Source organism: Rosa chinensis, chromosome 5 (assembly GCF_002994745.2).
Source record: "Rosa chinensis cultivar Old Blush chromosome 5, RchiOBHm-V2, whole genome shotgun sequence".
In the NCBI taxonomy this organism is placed as follows: domain Eukaryota; kingdom Viridiplantae; phylum Streptophyta; class Magnoliopsida; order Rosales; family Rosaceae; genus Rosa; species Rosa chinensis.
In genome coordinates this window covers 17,082,812-17,098,437 of record NC_037092.1, presented here as the reverse complement: position 1 = coordinate 17,098,437, position 15,626 = coordinate 17,082,812, and the positions used below count along the sequence as shown (strand labels likewise).

The window sequence follows — 15,626 nt, the reverse complement described above, 5'->3', positions numbered from 1 at the left end:
GATACCAGATCAATTAGAAACTCCTTTATGTCAAAAGCATTTGAATAATTGATAACACAGAAAATGATGCAGTTATTCCCACCCTATCATCTTCATTTTCATCACCTTATGTTCTCTTTCCGCCCTACATATATTTTTATAAATCAAGATTTACTTAGTTAACCCACTAAAATAACCCAAAATATCCTTGTTTTTTTATTTGATGATCCAAAATACCCCTTTCTAATCTAGGGTGTAAGTAAGAACCTGATTGCTTTTTCTTTCTTTCAAGTCTATATGCTTGTCTCTCGCTCTCTCAGTAAGTCTCAATCTCATCAAGGACACTACAGTCTGCCAATAATTGATTTTCTGATTGATGATTTGTAAGTCTACTTTGACAAAAACCGAAATTTTTTTTTCATTTAAATTAGAAATTGATGACATTTGTATTGGTGCTGAGAAAAAGGATTGAAATGACTAATATATTGTTTTACCATATTATAAGTGCAATATTAGATTCTCGAACTTGTCTATGCTTTGAACAAAACTCATACTACTTGTTGATGTCTTTTTCTGAAATATGATGTGAGAAATAAAATTTAAACACAGATATAAGCGTTTCATACGATGTAACAAACAACAAAATGTTATCTTTTATTATAATTTTACGTTAGAATATTTTACGCTAACGTACGTCGTAATGTTATAGGGTGAAAAAAGGGAAATTTGTAGAGCGTCAATAGCCACACCTAACAGAAAATAAGTTGTCATCCAACTTACAAACTAAAAGCAGCAGAAGCACCTTTCAAAAAAAAAAAAAGCAGCAGAAGCACATCTCGCTCGACATTATTCAAATAATATACAGTAATGACTTGAGATCAGCCCAAAAACTGAGTATCGACGTATTGGTCACTGCAATAAAGCCCCGGTCGCTGGGAGTAACCCGTTTCTGACAGAATCTGCCTTGTCCTGTAAACAAGGCCTTGGTATGAAATTTCACCGTCTGTTTCCTCAAGTATGGTCAGCATTGCATTAGTAAGAGCTCCATAAGCTTCGTCTGGATCTCCTGTAGGATTTGCATCAGCAGAAGTTTGGTGGGTCTGGCAGCCACTGATGAGAATCCCGCCATCGGGAATGATACCACGGTATTGTCCGGCATAAATCTCTTCATCGTTCTCATATTCTATTTCCATAACTAGCCTTGCCCACTCTTCGTCCTCTTCGATCTTCTCTTTAAGAAACGCTAAAGCCATGCACATCTCCATTTCCTCTTCCTCGTCATGCTCTTCATTGTCATAGTTCTCGAGTTTGGTTATCATGCCCTTAATGAACTTCTTCATCTTGGGACTAGCTTCCTCTCCGAAAACATCAAAAATTGTTGGCCTCAGCTTCCCAACATCAAGGTCATCCCTTCCTGTTTTCTGCTTGAGTATCTCTACCAGAACTTCGACTGGCAGGTCTCTGTTCCTGATGTCTCTGTCCTCAGACTCTTGCTGGTCCTCTTGCTCCTCTCCTTCGATCTGGTTCTCTACGTGGCTCTCGCCTATCTGCTCTATAGATTCATCAATTAGGCCTCCGCTGTGGCATGAATCGGACACAATAGTCAGCTTGCAACCTTCCGGCAGCTCATCCACAAAATCCCTGAAGTCATCATCTGTGAACAAATACAGTGTGTCACTATTGTGAACCAACTCAACATTCATACATGATCAAAAGCATGGTACTTGAGAAATGCCAAACAACATCATTAGCTTATATTTGATAGGTAGCATTCGAAAGGTTTTCATATCAGTAGACTAAATCTAGATCAGTTTGTCCAAAGATTTTGGATCAAGGTCCATCAATCAACACACAACAACAGAAAAAAACTGATCATAGCCAAATCTGAAAACTCCAAAGTTAAGAGAAAGAATTGAAGAAATAACCAGTGATTAGGTTCATGTCAGTAGGGACGATGCACTCGTCATATCCAGTGTCATCATCGTCGCCGGTCTCGGCGGGAAGGCGAGTCCCATGTCCACTGTAATGAATATAAAGCACGTCGTCGGGCTCGGCATTTTGGATCAGATTGGTAATAGCCCTGCGGATGGTTTCTCCGGTGGGATCAGGGTAGGAATCGTCGGCGTCTATCAGAACCTCGATATTGTCTTCTTCGAAGCCCAAGCGTTCGGTGAGGCACGCGTACATGCGTTTGACGTCGTTAACGCAGCCCTTGAGCTCGCCTTCGGTGCCTTCGTAGTTGCAGCCGATCAGCACTGCCTTCTTCGACATTGTTATGCTAGCTTCTTACTCGAACACTATCTCTCTTCGATCTGTGATGTAATAATTGCTTGCATGGCTATGACTTTGCCTCTTTGGTATATAAATATAGCGAGTACGTACTCCTATAATTGGCTGGTGGTGAGATCATGGAGGCATCGGTAACAAATGACTACCAAAATTTTCTCCCGTCCATGTACCAGAGTCACGGTGGGTGACAATTGATGACCAATACGTCAAAGTTGACGCGTCAAAAAGTGGTCTATCATCTAATTTTTGTAATTATTTAAATAATTAATGGCCTTTTTAATATTTTCTTCGCAATTTCTATCACCAGACGAACTCAGACGTCATTAAGTTTCACTAGGGCACCTTCCAATCACAGATTTGCTCAAGCTCCCCATGGTTCCAGATCCGCTCGACCAAACGACAGAGATCATTCATTACAAAATGGAGATCAAGCTGATTAATCTAGGATAATTCTAAGGTTTCCTTAAGATGAACATGCTCATTTACCCCTCCTACCTAGCTAGTTCAGATCCATTCTAATTAAACCCTTCAACGCTTCACCTGCAGCCTTGAAAGTTTTTTTTGGCTATGGGACCAGACTGTTGATCGTTATACTTTGAATTTCACATATTGGATTCATGTCATTGACAAGAACAAAGTCTAGTGTTTGAAGAAAGGAAAGAGTGTTAGTCTGATCTTGATTTGAATGTCAAAGGGCAAGCATTTGAGCAACCTTCTCTAAATAGTGGGATGAGGTTTCTCTCCTTTTGGCATCATTGGTTTTTTTTTGGCTATGGGACCAGACTGTTGATCGTTATACTTTGAATTTCACATATTGGATTCATGTCATTGACAAGAACAAAGTCTAGTGTTTGAAGAAAGGAAAGAGTGTTAGTCTGATCTTGATTTGAATGTCAAAGGGCAAGCATTTGAGCAACCTTCTCTAAATAGTGGGATGAGGTTTCTCTCCTTTTGGCATCATTGGTCTTTGTGGAAGTTGTAGTCACTGAAATTGTGAGCTGGTTATTAAGATATCACCCCGCCCGGCTTGGCGAGCTGGTTCACAGTGAAGTCTTAGTTTATCTTGTTTCACTTGAATTAGTCCAGTCACATGAACCTAATTAACATATTACATTTCTAATGACTAATAATTAAAAAAATTAATCTAGCTTTCCCCATCCTTATATTTGACAATTTTATTAATTAAGACTTGAGGACAGCCGTATCAACCCTTTATTCAACAAAAAAAAAAAAACGAAAGTTTGCTGCTTGTGTTGTGTGGGCATTGAAGCATGCTCGGATCTGTTGGTACTGAGTGAAGAGGAAAATTTACTGAGACTCATTATATCGACATGAAATATAATCCAATCTGACAATCATATTCATTAACTCTACAACAATTAATATTCGATCATATTTCATGTGATGTCGTGCATATATAGAAATAACGTACGTGTCAATGCATTAGTAACTCGGTACAAAATGTATGTAAATACTATGTATTAGATGGAGCAACATTTACTTTAATATATTGTTAACTTATACTGGAGGAAACTAAAAGCTCATTCGAACAAAAGATCTTTTCTTTTCTTTTTTCTATACTATATAGAAATCAATATGCAAGCTCCATCAATATTCCAAAGTTATTTTTCCTATGGTTCCTGCAAACATGCATTTATATGTTTCATTGCACATGCGTTCGAGAGAGCATTTTCTTCTCCTGTTCGATGTGATGTATATCATTTTCGTGGTTGATGGAGTGGTTCCTTGGATTGTTGTACATGATAGAACATGCCTATTGATCCAACTGGTTGTTTCTAATTTTTTATCCATAGGAATAATTTCGCTTCTAAAATTGATCAATGATTGACTTGTACAAGACTTTGGTTCTGCTGCTATTGCATGTAGTGTAGGATGTAGACACGTCTGTTACATAGTGATCGATCTCTTTGGGATGAACCATTTATTGAAATTGAAATTTATATCATCATTGCTTCTAAATTTTTTCAATATGGTAACAAAATATCGCTGATCGATTCTGTTCAAATTGATTAAAATACATATGAGTCCTTCAGCAGGATTGAATATCCTAGTCTCTTTAGGATCATGAGACAAAATCCAAGCTTCGACTTATTAAAATCCAATTATCTTCTCAAACCGATAAAAGGAAAATGGAATTCCAAACACCATACCATAGGCTTGACAACTTTTTAAGCATTGACAAAATTGCAGTTCACTCGGATCTCGCCTTCATTGGGTCTTGTAAGAACTTGTACATTTCCAAGCTTCACCATGGATGCTGCAAACTGGCTCTCGAAAAGAGAAGGCTGGGAACCTAATGCATCAACAAACGGACCGGTTCTCATATCTGACTTGAGCAACTGATCAGTGGATAACAACCCCAACTTCTTGTGAAGATTCGTGTAGTATTGCGTGTCAAATGTCTTCGGAGTTATGGCATCAAGAAAAACAAAGTCCGAGTCTTTTTGACATTTCTTCTTCAAGAAGTTGTTCAAGTACATAGAATTTAGTGAAGGGTCAGGCTTTCTGGTTCCATTGAAGTTTGCAAGCCTTTGCTTGAAGGCAAGGCAAGTACTTCTACCAATGGTGTGTGCTCCTGACAGAGCAACCAAATCAAGCATATTCAAGCCTTTTTCGCGAAATAGTTGGATCAATGCAGTGATATTCTCATGGCCCTGAGGGACCTTCTCATCCGCTTCTCTGGCAATCGAAATCTTCCCATCTCTACGCCCGAATGGGACTTCCCAAAACGGACCTCCGGCCATGATGGTGGCATCTCTCGTTGCAGCAGTGAGAATGTCCGCGCAAGACACAGTTTTAGGGCACTGCCTCTCAAGCTCCGCCTTGATGTCATCGATTACTTGGAAACCTCTGAGTGTATAGCTTGCAAAAGCTCTCCTCTCACTCCCCCGATGGTTAAGCAAAATTGATGCATCGCAACCCTACAATGCATATCGAGTTAAGAATTTTAATCGATAATCTAAGAACGTACATAACTTTACATTCATCTTCCCATTATAAATAAGAAATGAAAAGGATGTATAGTGTAGTGTTTCGATAACATTAACAGGACCATACATTCAAACAAGAAAGACATGATCGATAGTTCAGATTGACAATGAAAAAATAACGTCCATATAATTTGAAAAGAACATTTCCTAGACCTTTTATATTTCGATAATATAACTACACAGAATCATAAATTTCTTGGAACTCATTAATTTAGGTAATGAATGTTCAATTAATACTTGCTTACCCTCACAACACAATCATGGAAGTGTAAGCGGATGATGCTAGCAGCCAAAGTGAAATCCTTCTCGAGCCAGTCTACGACTTTTTGCTGAATGATGCCCTCTGCTTGTGGACAAGTTTTCATGTAGTGACTGAAAGACAAAAGAGCCTCAGCAGGCACCTGTGCAGTTGCTTTGACTGGTTTAGCAGCGGATGCATTAATGCTCATGAACAACTCCAGTGTGAGAACAAGGAGAGCAAATAATGTAGAAATTCCCATCTTCATGTTTAATTTCTGTAACTAAAACTAGTACAGTTTCTGGTATATGATTAATTTGCTCAACTAACCTTTGCGTTTATATATAGCTCCAGAAAGGAGATGATCTGTTGCATGTGGGGTTTCAAAATACGTGAGAAGCACTTTCAACACAAATAGTGAACATGCCAACATGTAGCTTTGCTAGTCTCTTTTCAGAGGCTGATACTATTCTTAATTCATGGTGCATATCTGAGTCCACCCCCCCAAAATTTTAGATTAAGGTCCTACTGGGGAAGAATCCACCATGAGTGACCTCTGGCACAACACAAGCAACACCCTGGACCAAATTAAATAAGTGTTTATCAGAGCCTTCAACATATTGTTTCCATTTTCTTTGTAACACCAACATCTAATAATATTTGAAGTTTCTCATATTCCATTGCAAAATTAATAGCTAATCTGATTACTATTGCTTAATTGCTGAAGCGTGTTGAAAAAGTCAATCAATGATAAGTCCAAGACACATTCTCTAAAATTTGTTTTACAATGGGAAAGAAATATCATAGCAAGTTCACCCGTTGGACTAAGGCCACATTTGGTTCGTGGAAAGGAAACTTGTTCATTTCCTGCATTTGGGATGCAAAAGGAACAGGAAATGAAATCGTTTCCTGACGGAAGGGAAAATAAGGGGGAAAGTGGTTCCTTCCAAATCTCAAGGGAATCACTTTCCTCCCTTCTTTCCTTGCATTTATTACTCACAACATATTATTTTATTACATTATTTACAAACTTTTTAACAACTTTCCTGATAACTTTACTTTCATTACCAAACATCGGAATGGAAAGTTGTTAGAAAATTTCATTTCCCTTCCCATGAGAAAGACAAAGGAATTACTTTAATTTTCATGAACCAAATGAGGCCTAATGGATGTCTGAATCAGAATATTGTTCACTGATAATTTATGATTGTTTCCAGCCGTTGGACTAGGTCATTAGGGCAAGACATTGTTCATTCAATATTTTATTAATTTATTTATTGTGAATGAGAAATATTTAATGCAAATAAATAGTATTAATGAACATTAACTTGATAAAACCTATCAACAAATTCATTAAATATTTTAGGTGAACAAAAAAAGGTACCAGATTTTTTTTTCTTTTTTAGCAAGACAAATATAGTTTAGAATTGTAATTCATAAAAATAAAATGCAGATGAAATTCATTTTTTTTTCATTGGATCATAAAAAAGTTTACAAAAATAAAATCAAATAGTTGGTATCATACATGAAAATAACTTCAACCAAAATAAAAAAAATGCATTAAAATAACTAAAGTGAGGTGCTGTCTTTGTGCCCATTCAATGGCCCACACATCGCATCAATTTTGAATAACCCAACGGCAACTAAACACGTGTTGTTGTAGTAAACAAGGCCTTCACGCGTCCATTTCTTGCTGACGTCACTGACACTTGTTTCTTGGGCCACGTTGGTGCTGGTCGCGACCTGGGCGGGTGGAAACTGGAATTTCTATTTTTCAGTGACCTGGGTCACTTGATGGCAAAATGTCACCGGTGGCGTTGCTCTCATGTGAGAAGTTCAATGAACTTAGTTCATCAATTATTAGGCACGAGGAATTTTATCATAAACTGTTTTACAACACACAGACTCCAAGTTTTTTTTCTCTATGGATCAGCTGGAAAAACAAGATTCATTGATGAAGAAACATAGAGTATACAATAACCGGGATATGGTAGAAGCTCTCCAATAGAGGTTCTTGAACTTCTGGCGAAGTAGCTGGACTAACGCCCAAGATCATTTCGCCCCAGGCAATCAGAGATACCTCATCCCCAATTTCGGAATTTTGTGGATCAAATACAATTGTCACAAGTTTTGGGGCAAAGGGGAGCTGAATTGACCACGACCAACAACAATTTACAACAATTGATTCGAACTGGAAAAAAATAGGCCTTCCAAAATACAAGACAAGCAGCACACATTCACAACAGACAAATAATCACAAAAGAAAATCACATTCTACCCAAATCACACCAAAAAAAAAAAAGGACACAGATTTTAATTCATATTGCTTGAAAGGATGGGATAGTGTAATTCTTCTTAAGCTTTGCAGCACACAAAACGACCAAGTCCTTTAGAAACGTGCTCTTCATCCCCCGAGATTTCAACTTCTTTGTGTTTAGGCTTTTTCTTCAAGTCCTCCTTTGGCACCGTAATGACTAACACCCCATCACGCATTGAAGCCTTAATCTCATCAACCTTGGCATTCTCAGGCAACCGGAAACGCTTCGAGAAGCTGCCACTTGATCTCTCCCTGCAGTGCCACGTCTCCTTAATCTTCTGATCCCCTTCGGGAGGCTCTTCATCCTTTCTCTCTGCACTAACATGAAGCACTCTGTCTTCATGCAGTTCAAGCTTCACGTCCTCTTTTGTAAGGCCAGGAAGATCAATTTCGAAAACGTGGGAGTTCGAGGTCTCCTTCCAGTCCATTTGAGTATCGTCCAAATCTGAGTTGAAAACTCTGAAAGGATCCAAGAGAGATTGCAAGAGGGACATTGTTGTTAATTTTCTGCCTTTCTGGGACTCTGTTATTTTTGCTTTTTGGTATAGGGTTTGAGAAACTGAGCTTCTTCTTAGGTTTTGTTTAATTGGATTGTTTTGGTCTTGATCAGTTTGCTGGTGAATGGGTACGTATATTTATATTGGAGGGCAAGAGGGGGCAGTGGTTTCTTGAAAGTTCTGGATTTGGATAGAGTTTGATCGATTCTTTATTGGGTCCATTTCATTGTACTGTATCGTGCCATTATGACTTTTGAGTCTTTAAGATAAGAAACATTGGTGGAAGAGGGTGTTGGAGAACTTTCTGGTAGGAGCTTGAAAGGTCTTGGAAGTCTTCGTTTCTGACTTGAAATGTGACAAGGGTGTTTTGTGATTTCTCTCTATTGAGTATTTTATTATAAGGTATTAATGATTAGATGATTAAAATTTTCATGTCTTAAAAAATAACTAATTTATCTAGCTGTTGATTTAAAAGTATTCAATAAATTCTTATTATAAGATACTTATTGAAGTGTATCTCATGTACATATATAAAGAACAAAATCATATGAGGGAATGACTTTTTCTCTTCAGTTTTTTCTTCTTCTACTCTCGCTTGAGAGTTGAGAGACTTGGGTCGGCAGCTGCAGGGAGCTTCTTTTTATCTCCGATCAGGTCTACAAGTACGGCTGGGGCAGGGAAATTCCTCTCACCTGATCGTAATCGGGGAAACGCTGATGGGGTTACCGATGGTATGGACTTTCGGCGTGACTTCCTTCAATTGATTTTGTTTAGCCTTGTCAGAGGTAGACTTCCTTAGGCTCATGAAATGTACCGTGTGTCCGATGTGCCTACAGATGTTTAGATTTTGGGCCATGGGGCCTGGCTCCATTTTTACGTCTGGTTATTGAGGCTAATTAATAATTGGTTTTTCTAAGGCCCAAAGATCTTTTCTCTTTTCTTTTGGGTTTGCCCAAACTCCCACCATTATTATAATATCAGGTTTTGCACCCTTTTAATTTGTGGTCAAACCTAGGTTTTAACGACAAATCTGCGCAGGTGGAGCCTACGGTGTATAAGAAAAGAAACAGGACTGGAGGTTGCACTCCCTCCCCAAAGAAACTCAAGACAATCCTGGGTGGTAAGATACCCATACTGCAAGCAGATGCCCTAGGGCTGATTGAAGCTGCTAATGAGAGTGAACAAGGAATTTTGAAGAAGAAGGTTGGAAGACCTCTAGGAAGTAAGAACAAACATCCTCGCCCACAGAAGAAGATGAGTGGGACTTTGCGTCTAACTTACTCTTCGGTTGATGCTGCTCATGAGATTAGCCCTAAGAATAAGGGCAAAGGAAAGCCCTAAGCTTCCTGTGTTCGGTACCTAGCATTTGATTCTAGTCTATTTCTATTTAGGTTTAGTTTCTCTGATTGTACACCAATTGAGGTCCTTGGCAATTAAAGTTACTCTAGACAGGGTCTAGATAGTTGTTGGATTTGTCTCCTTATGGCTAGGTTAATTCTCTGTGCTCCAGTTTGTTCTCAATGGGGTTTACCTGTTATGTGCTTAACAGCTTAGACCAACTAGTATTACTTGGTGTAAGACAACATCTAATGTACGTGTCTTCTGGTCATGGATAAGTAATGAAATTATTTACTTCTAAAAAAAAAAAAGGACAAATTTGAAGATTAAGCCTGTCCAAATATAGTTTCTTCTTACGACTTTGCTTCTTTTTTAATTTTTTGTTTTCTTTAATATTCTTAAACCTATTACAGTGTCTTTCTTTGTGAATTGTGATCCCTAGTGTTTCATCATTACACTAGTGCAATTAATATTACACTAACCAATGTACGAGTTTCGATTTTCTTTATACAATCATGGAAGTGAAAAATACAGAGCAATTAATATTACATTAACTAATGTTCGAGTCTCGATCTTCTTTATACAATCATGGAAATGAAAAACGCAGAGCATGGCCGGTCGGAGCCATAGTCTACCCGGTTTATCAACATGTTGAAAGAATCGAATGACATAATAGCACATTTAGTGCCCCAAGCTAAGGAATGCAAAAACATAAACAAGGACTTAGAAGGGTAAATGTTCCCAAGTGTCATACTCTCATACTGTTTGGACCCAAAATGAACATTTTGACCTGACAAGGCATGTGTTGGAGAAATTGAGCCAATGTCAGTGGCTCAAGCTATATATTGTCGACAAGTTCGAAATATATTATTTAGAGGCTAAATAAAGCCTACTATGGAGAATTATGCGAGCTGTAAGAAAAGGAAATGATGGAAGCATGGAAATGAAAAGTCAACTTTAGCACGTTTTCTCACTTCGGCTAGGAGAAACCGAGCTAAACAAGGAAAGAGGGGCGGAAGACTAACCAAATGAAATCGAAATGAGCTGAAACTTTCCAGATTAATACTAGACATCCCAAGAATCATTTCTTATGAAGAGTGCCAGAGTTAAATTTAAGTGGAAAGCCTTCAAACAATCAGCCCAATTTTCTACAGAAGCAAAACTGGAAAACTGGACCTGTAAGAGGTCCAGCAGCATTTTCGGCCCAACCACATGGAATAAAAATCTGAAAATTTGTCAGGATGATCTACACTCATAGTGGAACATTTCATATGAAGAAGTCGAAGGCATATAATGAAGTCTTGTTGGAGAAATAATTGAAGGAATAAAGGGGCAGAAACTGACCTAAAAACAGCTCAATATTCACATGTTCATGTTTCCTACCCACATGAAGAAAGCTAGATGCTTTTCTCTTTTTCCTTGGATATATTTTTCTTCTACAATCTCTTTAATAGATCATCACCACTTCCATGTTGCTGCACCTTCATGCTTTGCTTTCATTTCATCTTTTCTCTATCTTTTCCATATTTTACAAGTGAACTTAGATCTACTTTCATTATTTTTCTTCCACTCATCATTTCACTCTTCTTTTTCTTCCCTATATAAACACCTTCTCCTCTCATTCCAAAACACACATTCACTCATCAAAACATCTCTAAGATGATCTAAGTTCTCTCTAGAGCAACCTCTCTAAGAGCAACTCCTCTCCTTTTCTTTCTCTTAGCGGTGATCACACTCCTAGTCCTAGTCTTCTCAGAAGCCGACTTTCAGTGCCACCAAACCCTCTGTCAACGTACTTCGGTCCTAGTCTCCTCGGGAGCCGACGGTAGTGCCGCGACCACAACGGTTACAGAATCAGCCAAGCAAGGGTAACGCCCTAGCAACCCAGCCAAGCTAAAGTCACGCTTTAGCAATTTCTCCTCACTTCCCGGTGGTTCTCGCTCTGCTCGATCTACAACATCGAGTATCGATTGTGATTTTCAAGAAGCTCAGCAAAAGTCCTCGCCACGAGGCACAAAGAATCTCATGACGAGGTTGGTGCTCTCCTCGTCCACAATCGCTTGAAAGAAGTCAGGTCAAGGGACACCCCCGACGACCGCACCCGAACGGTGCTGGCACGCCCGCGCAGAAAAGAGACTGTTGACCAGCTGCAACAAAACTGGAGCCAAACATTTTGGCACGCCCAGTGGGACAAGGTTAGAATATTTTTTTTCTTGAAGACATTCAACCACCGGGCTTCAAAACAAACATTTTGGCACGCCCAGTGGGACTACATCAGAAGCTTTTCTCTTAAAGCACATTCAACCACCGGGCTTCAAAACTGGAGCCAAACATTTTGGCACACCCAGTGGGACAAGGTTAGAGTCTTTCCTCTTGAAGCACATTCAACCACCGGGCTTCAAAACAAACATTTTGGCACACCCGGTGGGACAAGGTTAGAATTTTTTTCTTGAAGACATTCAACCACCGGGCTACAAAATTCAAAACAAACATTTTGGCACACCCGGTGGGACAAGGTTAGAGTCTTTCCTCTTGAAGCACATTCAACCACCGGGCTTCAAAACAAACATTTTGGCACGCCCAGTGGGACTACACCAGAGTCTTTTTGTGTTCACCATCATTGGGATGCCAGAGGAAAATCTTTATCAAAAGAAATTCCTGAAGTCATGCCTGTTTTTCTTAAGAAGAAGAAGTGCAAATTCCTAAACTTCTCAAAGCGCAAAGCCTCCAGTTACAAGCCGCGTAAAACTGATGGTGACGCTGCTGTAGATGACGAGGCGAAGATAGAAGACTATGTGCCCATTCCCATTCCAGAGAATGCGAGCATAGAAGAGCGGCTTGATATCCTTCAAAAGAATTCCACCGCATACCATGAGAATCTGAGAAAGGCTCTTGCGGAGGACCGTCGACGGCTCGATGAGTTCATGATTTCGTTCGAGAGGCTCGAGTTGGGGGCACAACAAGCAAAAGGCGAATTGGAACGTCAAGAACCTACTCGCGAAGAGGTCGTTTTTGAGACTAACTTGCCTATAAGTGGCAATCAACCTAAGGGTCTCACTGGTGAGTCACAACCTTACACAGAGGTTGTGCATGGAGAAGACGGTCCACAAGAATGTTCTTCTGACAATACAATTGTCTCGGAACAATTAGCTGATTTCTCTACTGATCAAGCCAAATACGTGGCTACTGATCAAATGCATGGGGGGCAAGATATGGCCCATGATCATCCTTTTGATCAACAGAAGCAAGTTCATGATCAATTTAATTGTGACTCTGCGGCTGGACGTGATCATGATCATGATCATGCAGAGGACCAATTAAGGCATGGCCAACTTAATTATAAATTAAGTTGTTATCTTGAGAAGCCAATTTGTGGCTTTATTAATAAAGTCAACTTGAAGTTCTTCAAGTATGCTTCAAGGCCAGGCGGTGGCTTTGATATATGTGGAGGGCACATCTACAACCCACGTTGTAAAAATGTCCAGAATAATTATTCTAGTGGCCAAGTTGTCCTTCACGACTGTAAATTTGAGTATCATCAATACAAGTTAATTCTTATTTACAATTATCCAGCAAGTGAAGCTCTTGATGTGGAGAATTCAGACCAGCAAGTGGTCGTCTATAATGGCCAATCTGTGGCTAATCCTAAAGACACCATGTTCTATGACATGGTAGTTGGCGACAAAGCCGATCTTGGGACACCGTCATCTCCCAAATTACAATTGAAGATCATGCCTCGTCAACCAACAAAGATACTTGGGGGGCAAGAATACCCCTCTCACGAGCCAAATTCTTCCAAATTCTTCAACGAGAAGTATCTTTGTTCTTTTCCTACAAGCTCTCACAGGAGGGATTTTTACCCTACAAATTTTGATACATCGGAGCTTGGAATGAAGCATAGATGGCCTCCCCCGTGGCCTTCTGGAGGTTAGCCAAATATAGTGCTGCTAACTTCTTTCTTTGTTTTTAAATTTCCTGTCAATTTTCAGTTTTCATTTTTATTTTCGTCATTTGTGAATCATAACAGAATAGGTGAAGTCTCTTTTGTTACTATTGGCCTAAACTCCTTATTGGTGCCTAGTTCAGGTCCCTTAAGGTTAAGGGAGGCTTTTATTAACACTTGTTGAACTGTCTTCACACTTATGACCTTTCTCATCTTAGTAAGTATAGCCTATGTGAAATGGTGTCTAGAAAGGGGACAACGTTCATGACAGGTTCTTGAATCCAGAAGTGCGTGCAAATGGGCCTAAACCACTATGTGGGAGTAGCTCATGCCAAAATGGATTCTGCCTCTCTTGTTCGCCCTCCCCCATCTGGCCATTTCAGTAAGGTTGCCCAAAGGATTTGAAAGAAAATTTGTGTCTAGACGACTATACTTGGGCCGCATGTCTAAACCTTGATTCACAATGTCTTATAAAAAAAATAAAAAAAAAAAATACAAAAATACAAAAAGAGTTTCAAATTTGTGCGTCGCGGAGGATGCAAAAAATTGTGTTCTTGCCTAATAGTGGCTGGAACTTGCTAATATACTTAAGAGGCCATTGGTATTGGTCTGGGCACATATACAAGAGGCATTTAATATGCCTAGTATGGTATTAGCAGTGGAGGAGGTCAAATCAATATTTTTGCCAATAATTGTGGCGAAAGCTGGGTTACGAATTGTTGGCAGCGAAGTGGTTTTAATTACATGGCCTCGCAAAGGATGGTTCGCGAAGGAAGACTGGCGATTAATATATGTATGCTCATTATATATAATTAAGAGGGAGAGAGTCCACTGTTCAAGTAATTTTAGTCAAGCCAATACAAGTGGCTTTGGAGCAACGACATTATAAGAGCAGTGTTGATTCAAGACCTCTTCAGTCAAGACGAAGACCCTTTGACTTCGAGGTCTGGGGGGCAATGTTTGGACCCAAAATGAACATTTTGACCTGACAAGGCATGTGTTGGAGAAATTGAGCCAATGTCAGTGGCTCAAGCTATATATTGTCGACAAGTTCGAAATATATTATTTAGAGGCTAAATAAAGCCTACTATGGAGAATTATGCGAGCTGTAAGAAAAGGAAATGATGGAAGCATGGAAATGAAAAGTCAACTTTAGCACGTTTTCTCACTTCGGCTAGGAGAAACCGAGCTAAACAAGGAAAGAGGGGCGGAAGACTAACCAAATGAAATCGAAATGAGCTGAAACTTTCCAGATTAATACTAGACATCCCAAGAATCATTTCTTATGAAGAGTGCCAGAGTTAAATTTAAGTGGAAAGCCTTCAAACAATCAGCCCAATTTTCTACAGAAGCAAAACTGGAAAACTGGACCTGTAAGAGGTCCAGCAGCATTTTCGGCCCAACCACATGGAATAAAAATCTGAAAATTTGTCAGGATGATCTACACTCATAGTGGAACATTTCATATGAAGAAGTCGAAGGCATATAATGAAGTCTTGTTGGAGAAATAATTGAAGGAATAAAGGGGCAGAAACTGACCTAAAAACAGCTCAATATTCACATGTTCATGTTTCCTACCCACATGAAGAAAGCTAGATGCTTTTCTCTTTTTCCTTGGATATATTTTTCTTCTACAATCTCTTTAATAGATCATCACCACTTCCATGTTGCTGCACCTTCATGCTTTGCTTTCATTTCATCTTTTCTCTATCTTTTCCATATTTTACAAGTGAACTTAGATCTACTTTCATTATTTTTCTTCCACTCATCATTTCACTCTTCTTTTTCTTCCCTATATAAACACCTTCTCCTCTCATTCCAAAACACACATTCACTCATCAAAACATCTCTAAGATGATCTAAGTTCTCTCTAGAGCAACCTCTCTAAGAGCAACTCCTCTCCTTTTCTTTCTCTTAGCGGTGATCACACTCCTAGTCCTAGTCTTCTCAGAAGCCGACTTTCAGTGCCACCAAACCCTCTGTCAACGTACTTCGGTCCTAGTCTCCTCGGGAG

General features: G+C 39.3%; 4 protein-coding genes across 4 annotated transcripts; 1 reads left to right on the top strand and 3 right to left on the bottom strand.

The window, feature by feature from the left end:
• Positions 1-789: 789 nt before the first annotated feature.
• LOC112203302 (metacaspase-6) lies at positions 790-2,309 on the bottom strand. Its single transcript, XM_024344292.2, has 2 exons — positions 1,905-2,309; positions 790-1,633 (listed from the first exon to the last, which is right to left on the bottom strand). The coding sequence occupies exons 1-2, from the start codon at positions 2,248-2,250 to the stop codon at positions 858-860; spliced, it is 1,122 nt and encodes a 373-aa protein (XP_024200060.1). The 5' UTR covers positions 2,251-2,309; the 3' UTR covers positions 790-857.
• A 2,008-nt stretch (positions 2,310-4,317) lies between these two features.
• LOC112201964 (peroxidase 7) lies at positions 4,318-5,780 on the bottom strand. The gene is made up of 2 exons (XM_024342891.2): positions 5,525-5,780; positions 4,318-5,210 (listed from the first exon to the last, which is right to left on the bottom strand). Exons 1-2 carry the CDS (start codon positions 5,777-5,779, stop codon positions 4,458-4,460), a joined length of 1,008 nt encoding a protein of 335 aa, XP_024198659.2. The 5' UTR covers position 5,780; the 3' UTR covers positions 4,318-4,457.
• Positions 5,781-7,429: 1,649 nt separating this feature from the next.
• Positions 7,430-8,461, bottom strand: LOC112166028 (18.1 kDa class I heat shock protein). The gene has a single exon (XM_024302779.2). The coding sequence runs from the start codon at positions 8,326-8,328 to the stop codon at positions 7,873-7,875; it is 456 nt and encodes a 151-aa protein (XP_024158547.1). The 5' UTR covers positions 8,329-8,461; the 3' UTR covers positions 7,430-7,872.
• Positions 8,462-8,938: 477 nt separating this feature from the next.
• On the top strand, positions 8,939-9,672 carry LOC112202438. Its single transcript, XM_024343453.2, has 2 exons — positions 8,939-9,062; positions 9,370-9,672. The coding sequence occupies exons 1-2, from the start codon at positions 9,048-9,050 to the stop codon at positions 9,670-9,672; spliced, it is 318 nt and encodes a 105-aa protein (XP_024199221.1). The 5' UTR covers positions 8,939-9,047.
• Positions 9,673-15,626: the final 5,954 nt, after the last annotated feature.

Excerpts from the sequence above, each read along its gene's own strand:
- LOC112201964 (XM_024342891.2), bottom strand. The coding sequence starts at position 5,779 with ATGGGAATTTCTACATTATTTGCTCTCCTTGTTCTCACACTGGAGTTG. Across the intron at positions 5,211-5,524 it reads TCCATGATTGTGTTGTGAGG|GGTTGCGATGCATCAATTTT; the intron begins GTAAGCAAGTAT and ends TATGCATTGTAG.
- LOC112203302 (XM_024344292.2), bottom strand. The coding sequence starts at position 2,250 with ATGTCGAAGAAGGCAGTGCTGATCGGCTGCAACTACGAAGGCACCGAA. Across the intron at positions 1,634-1,904 it reads TGACATGAACCTAATCACTG|ATGATGACTTCAGGGATTTT; the intron begins GTTATTTCTTCA and ends ATTTGTTCACAG.
- LOC112166028 (XM_024302779.2), bottom strand. The coding sequence starts at position 8,328 with ATGTCCCTCTTGCAATCTCTCTTGGATCCTTTCAGAGTTTTCAACTCA.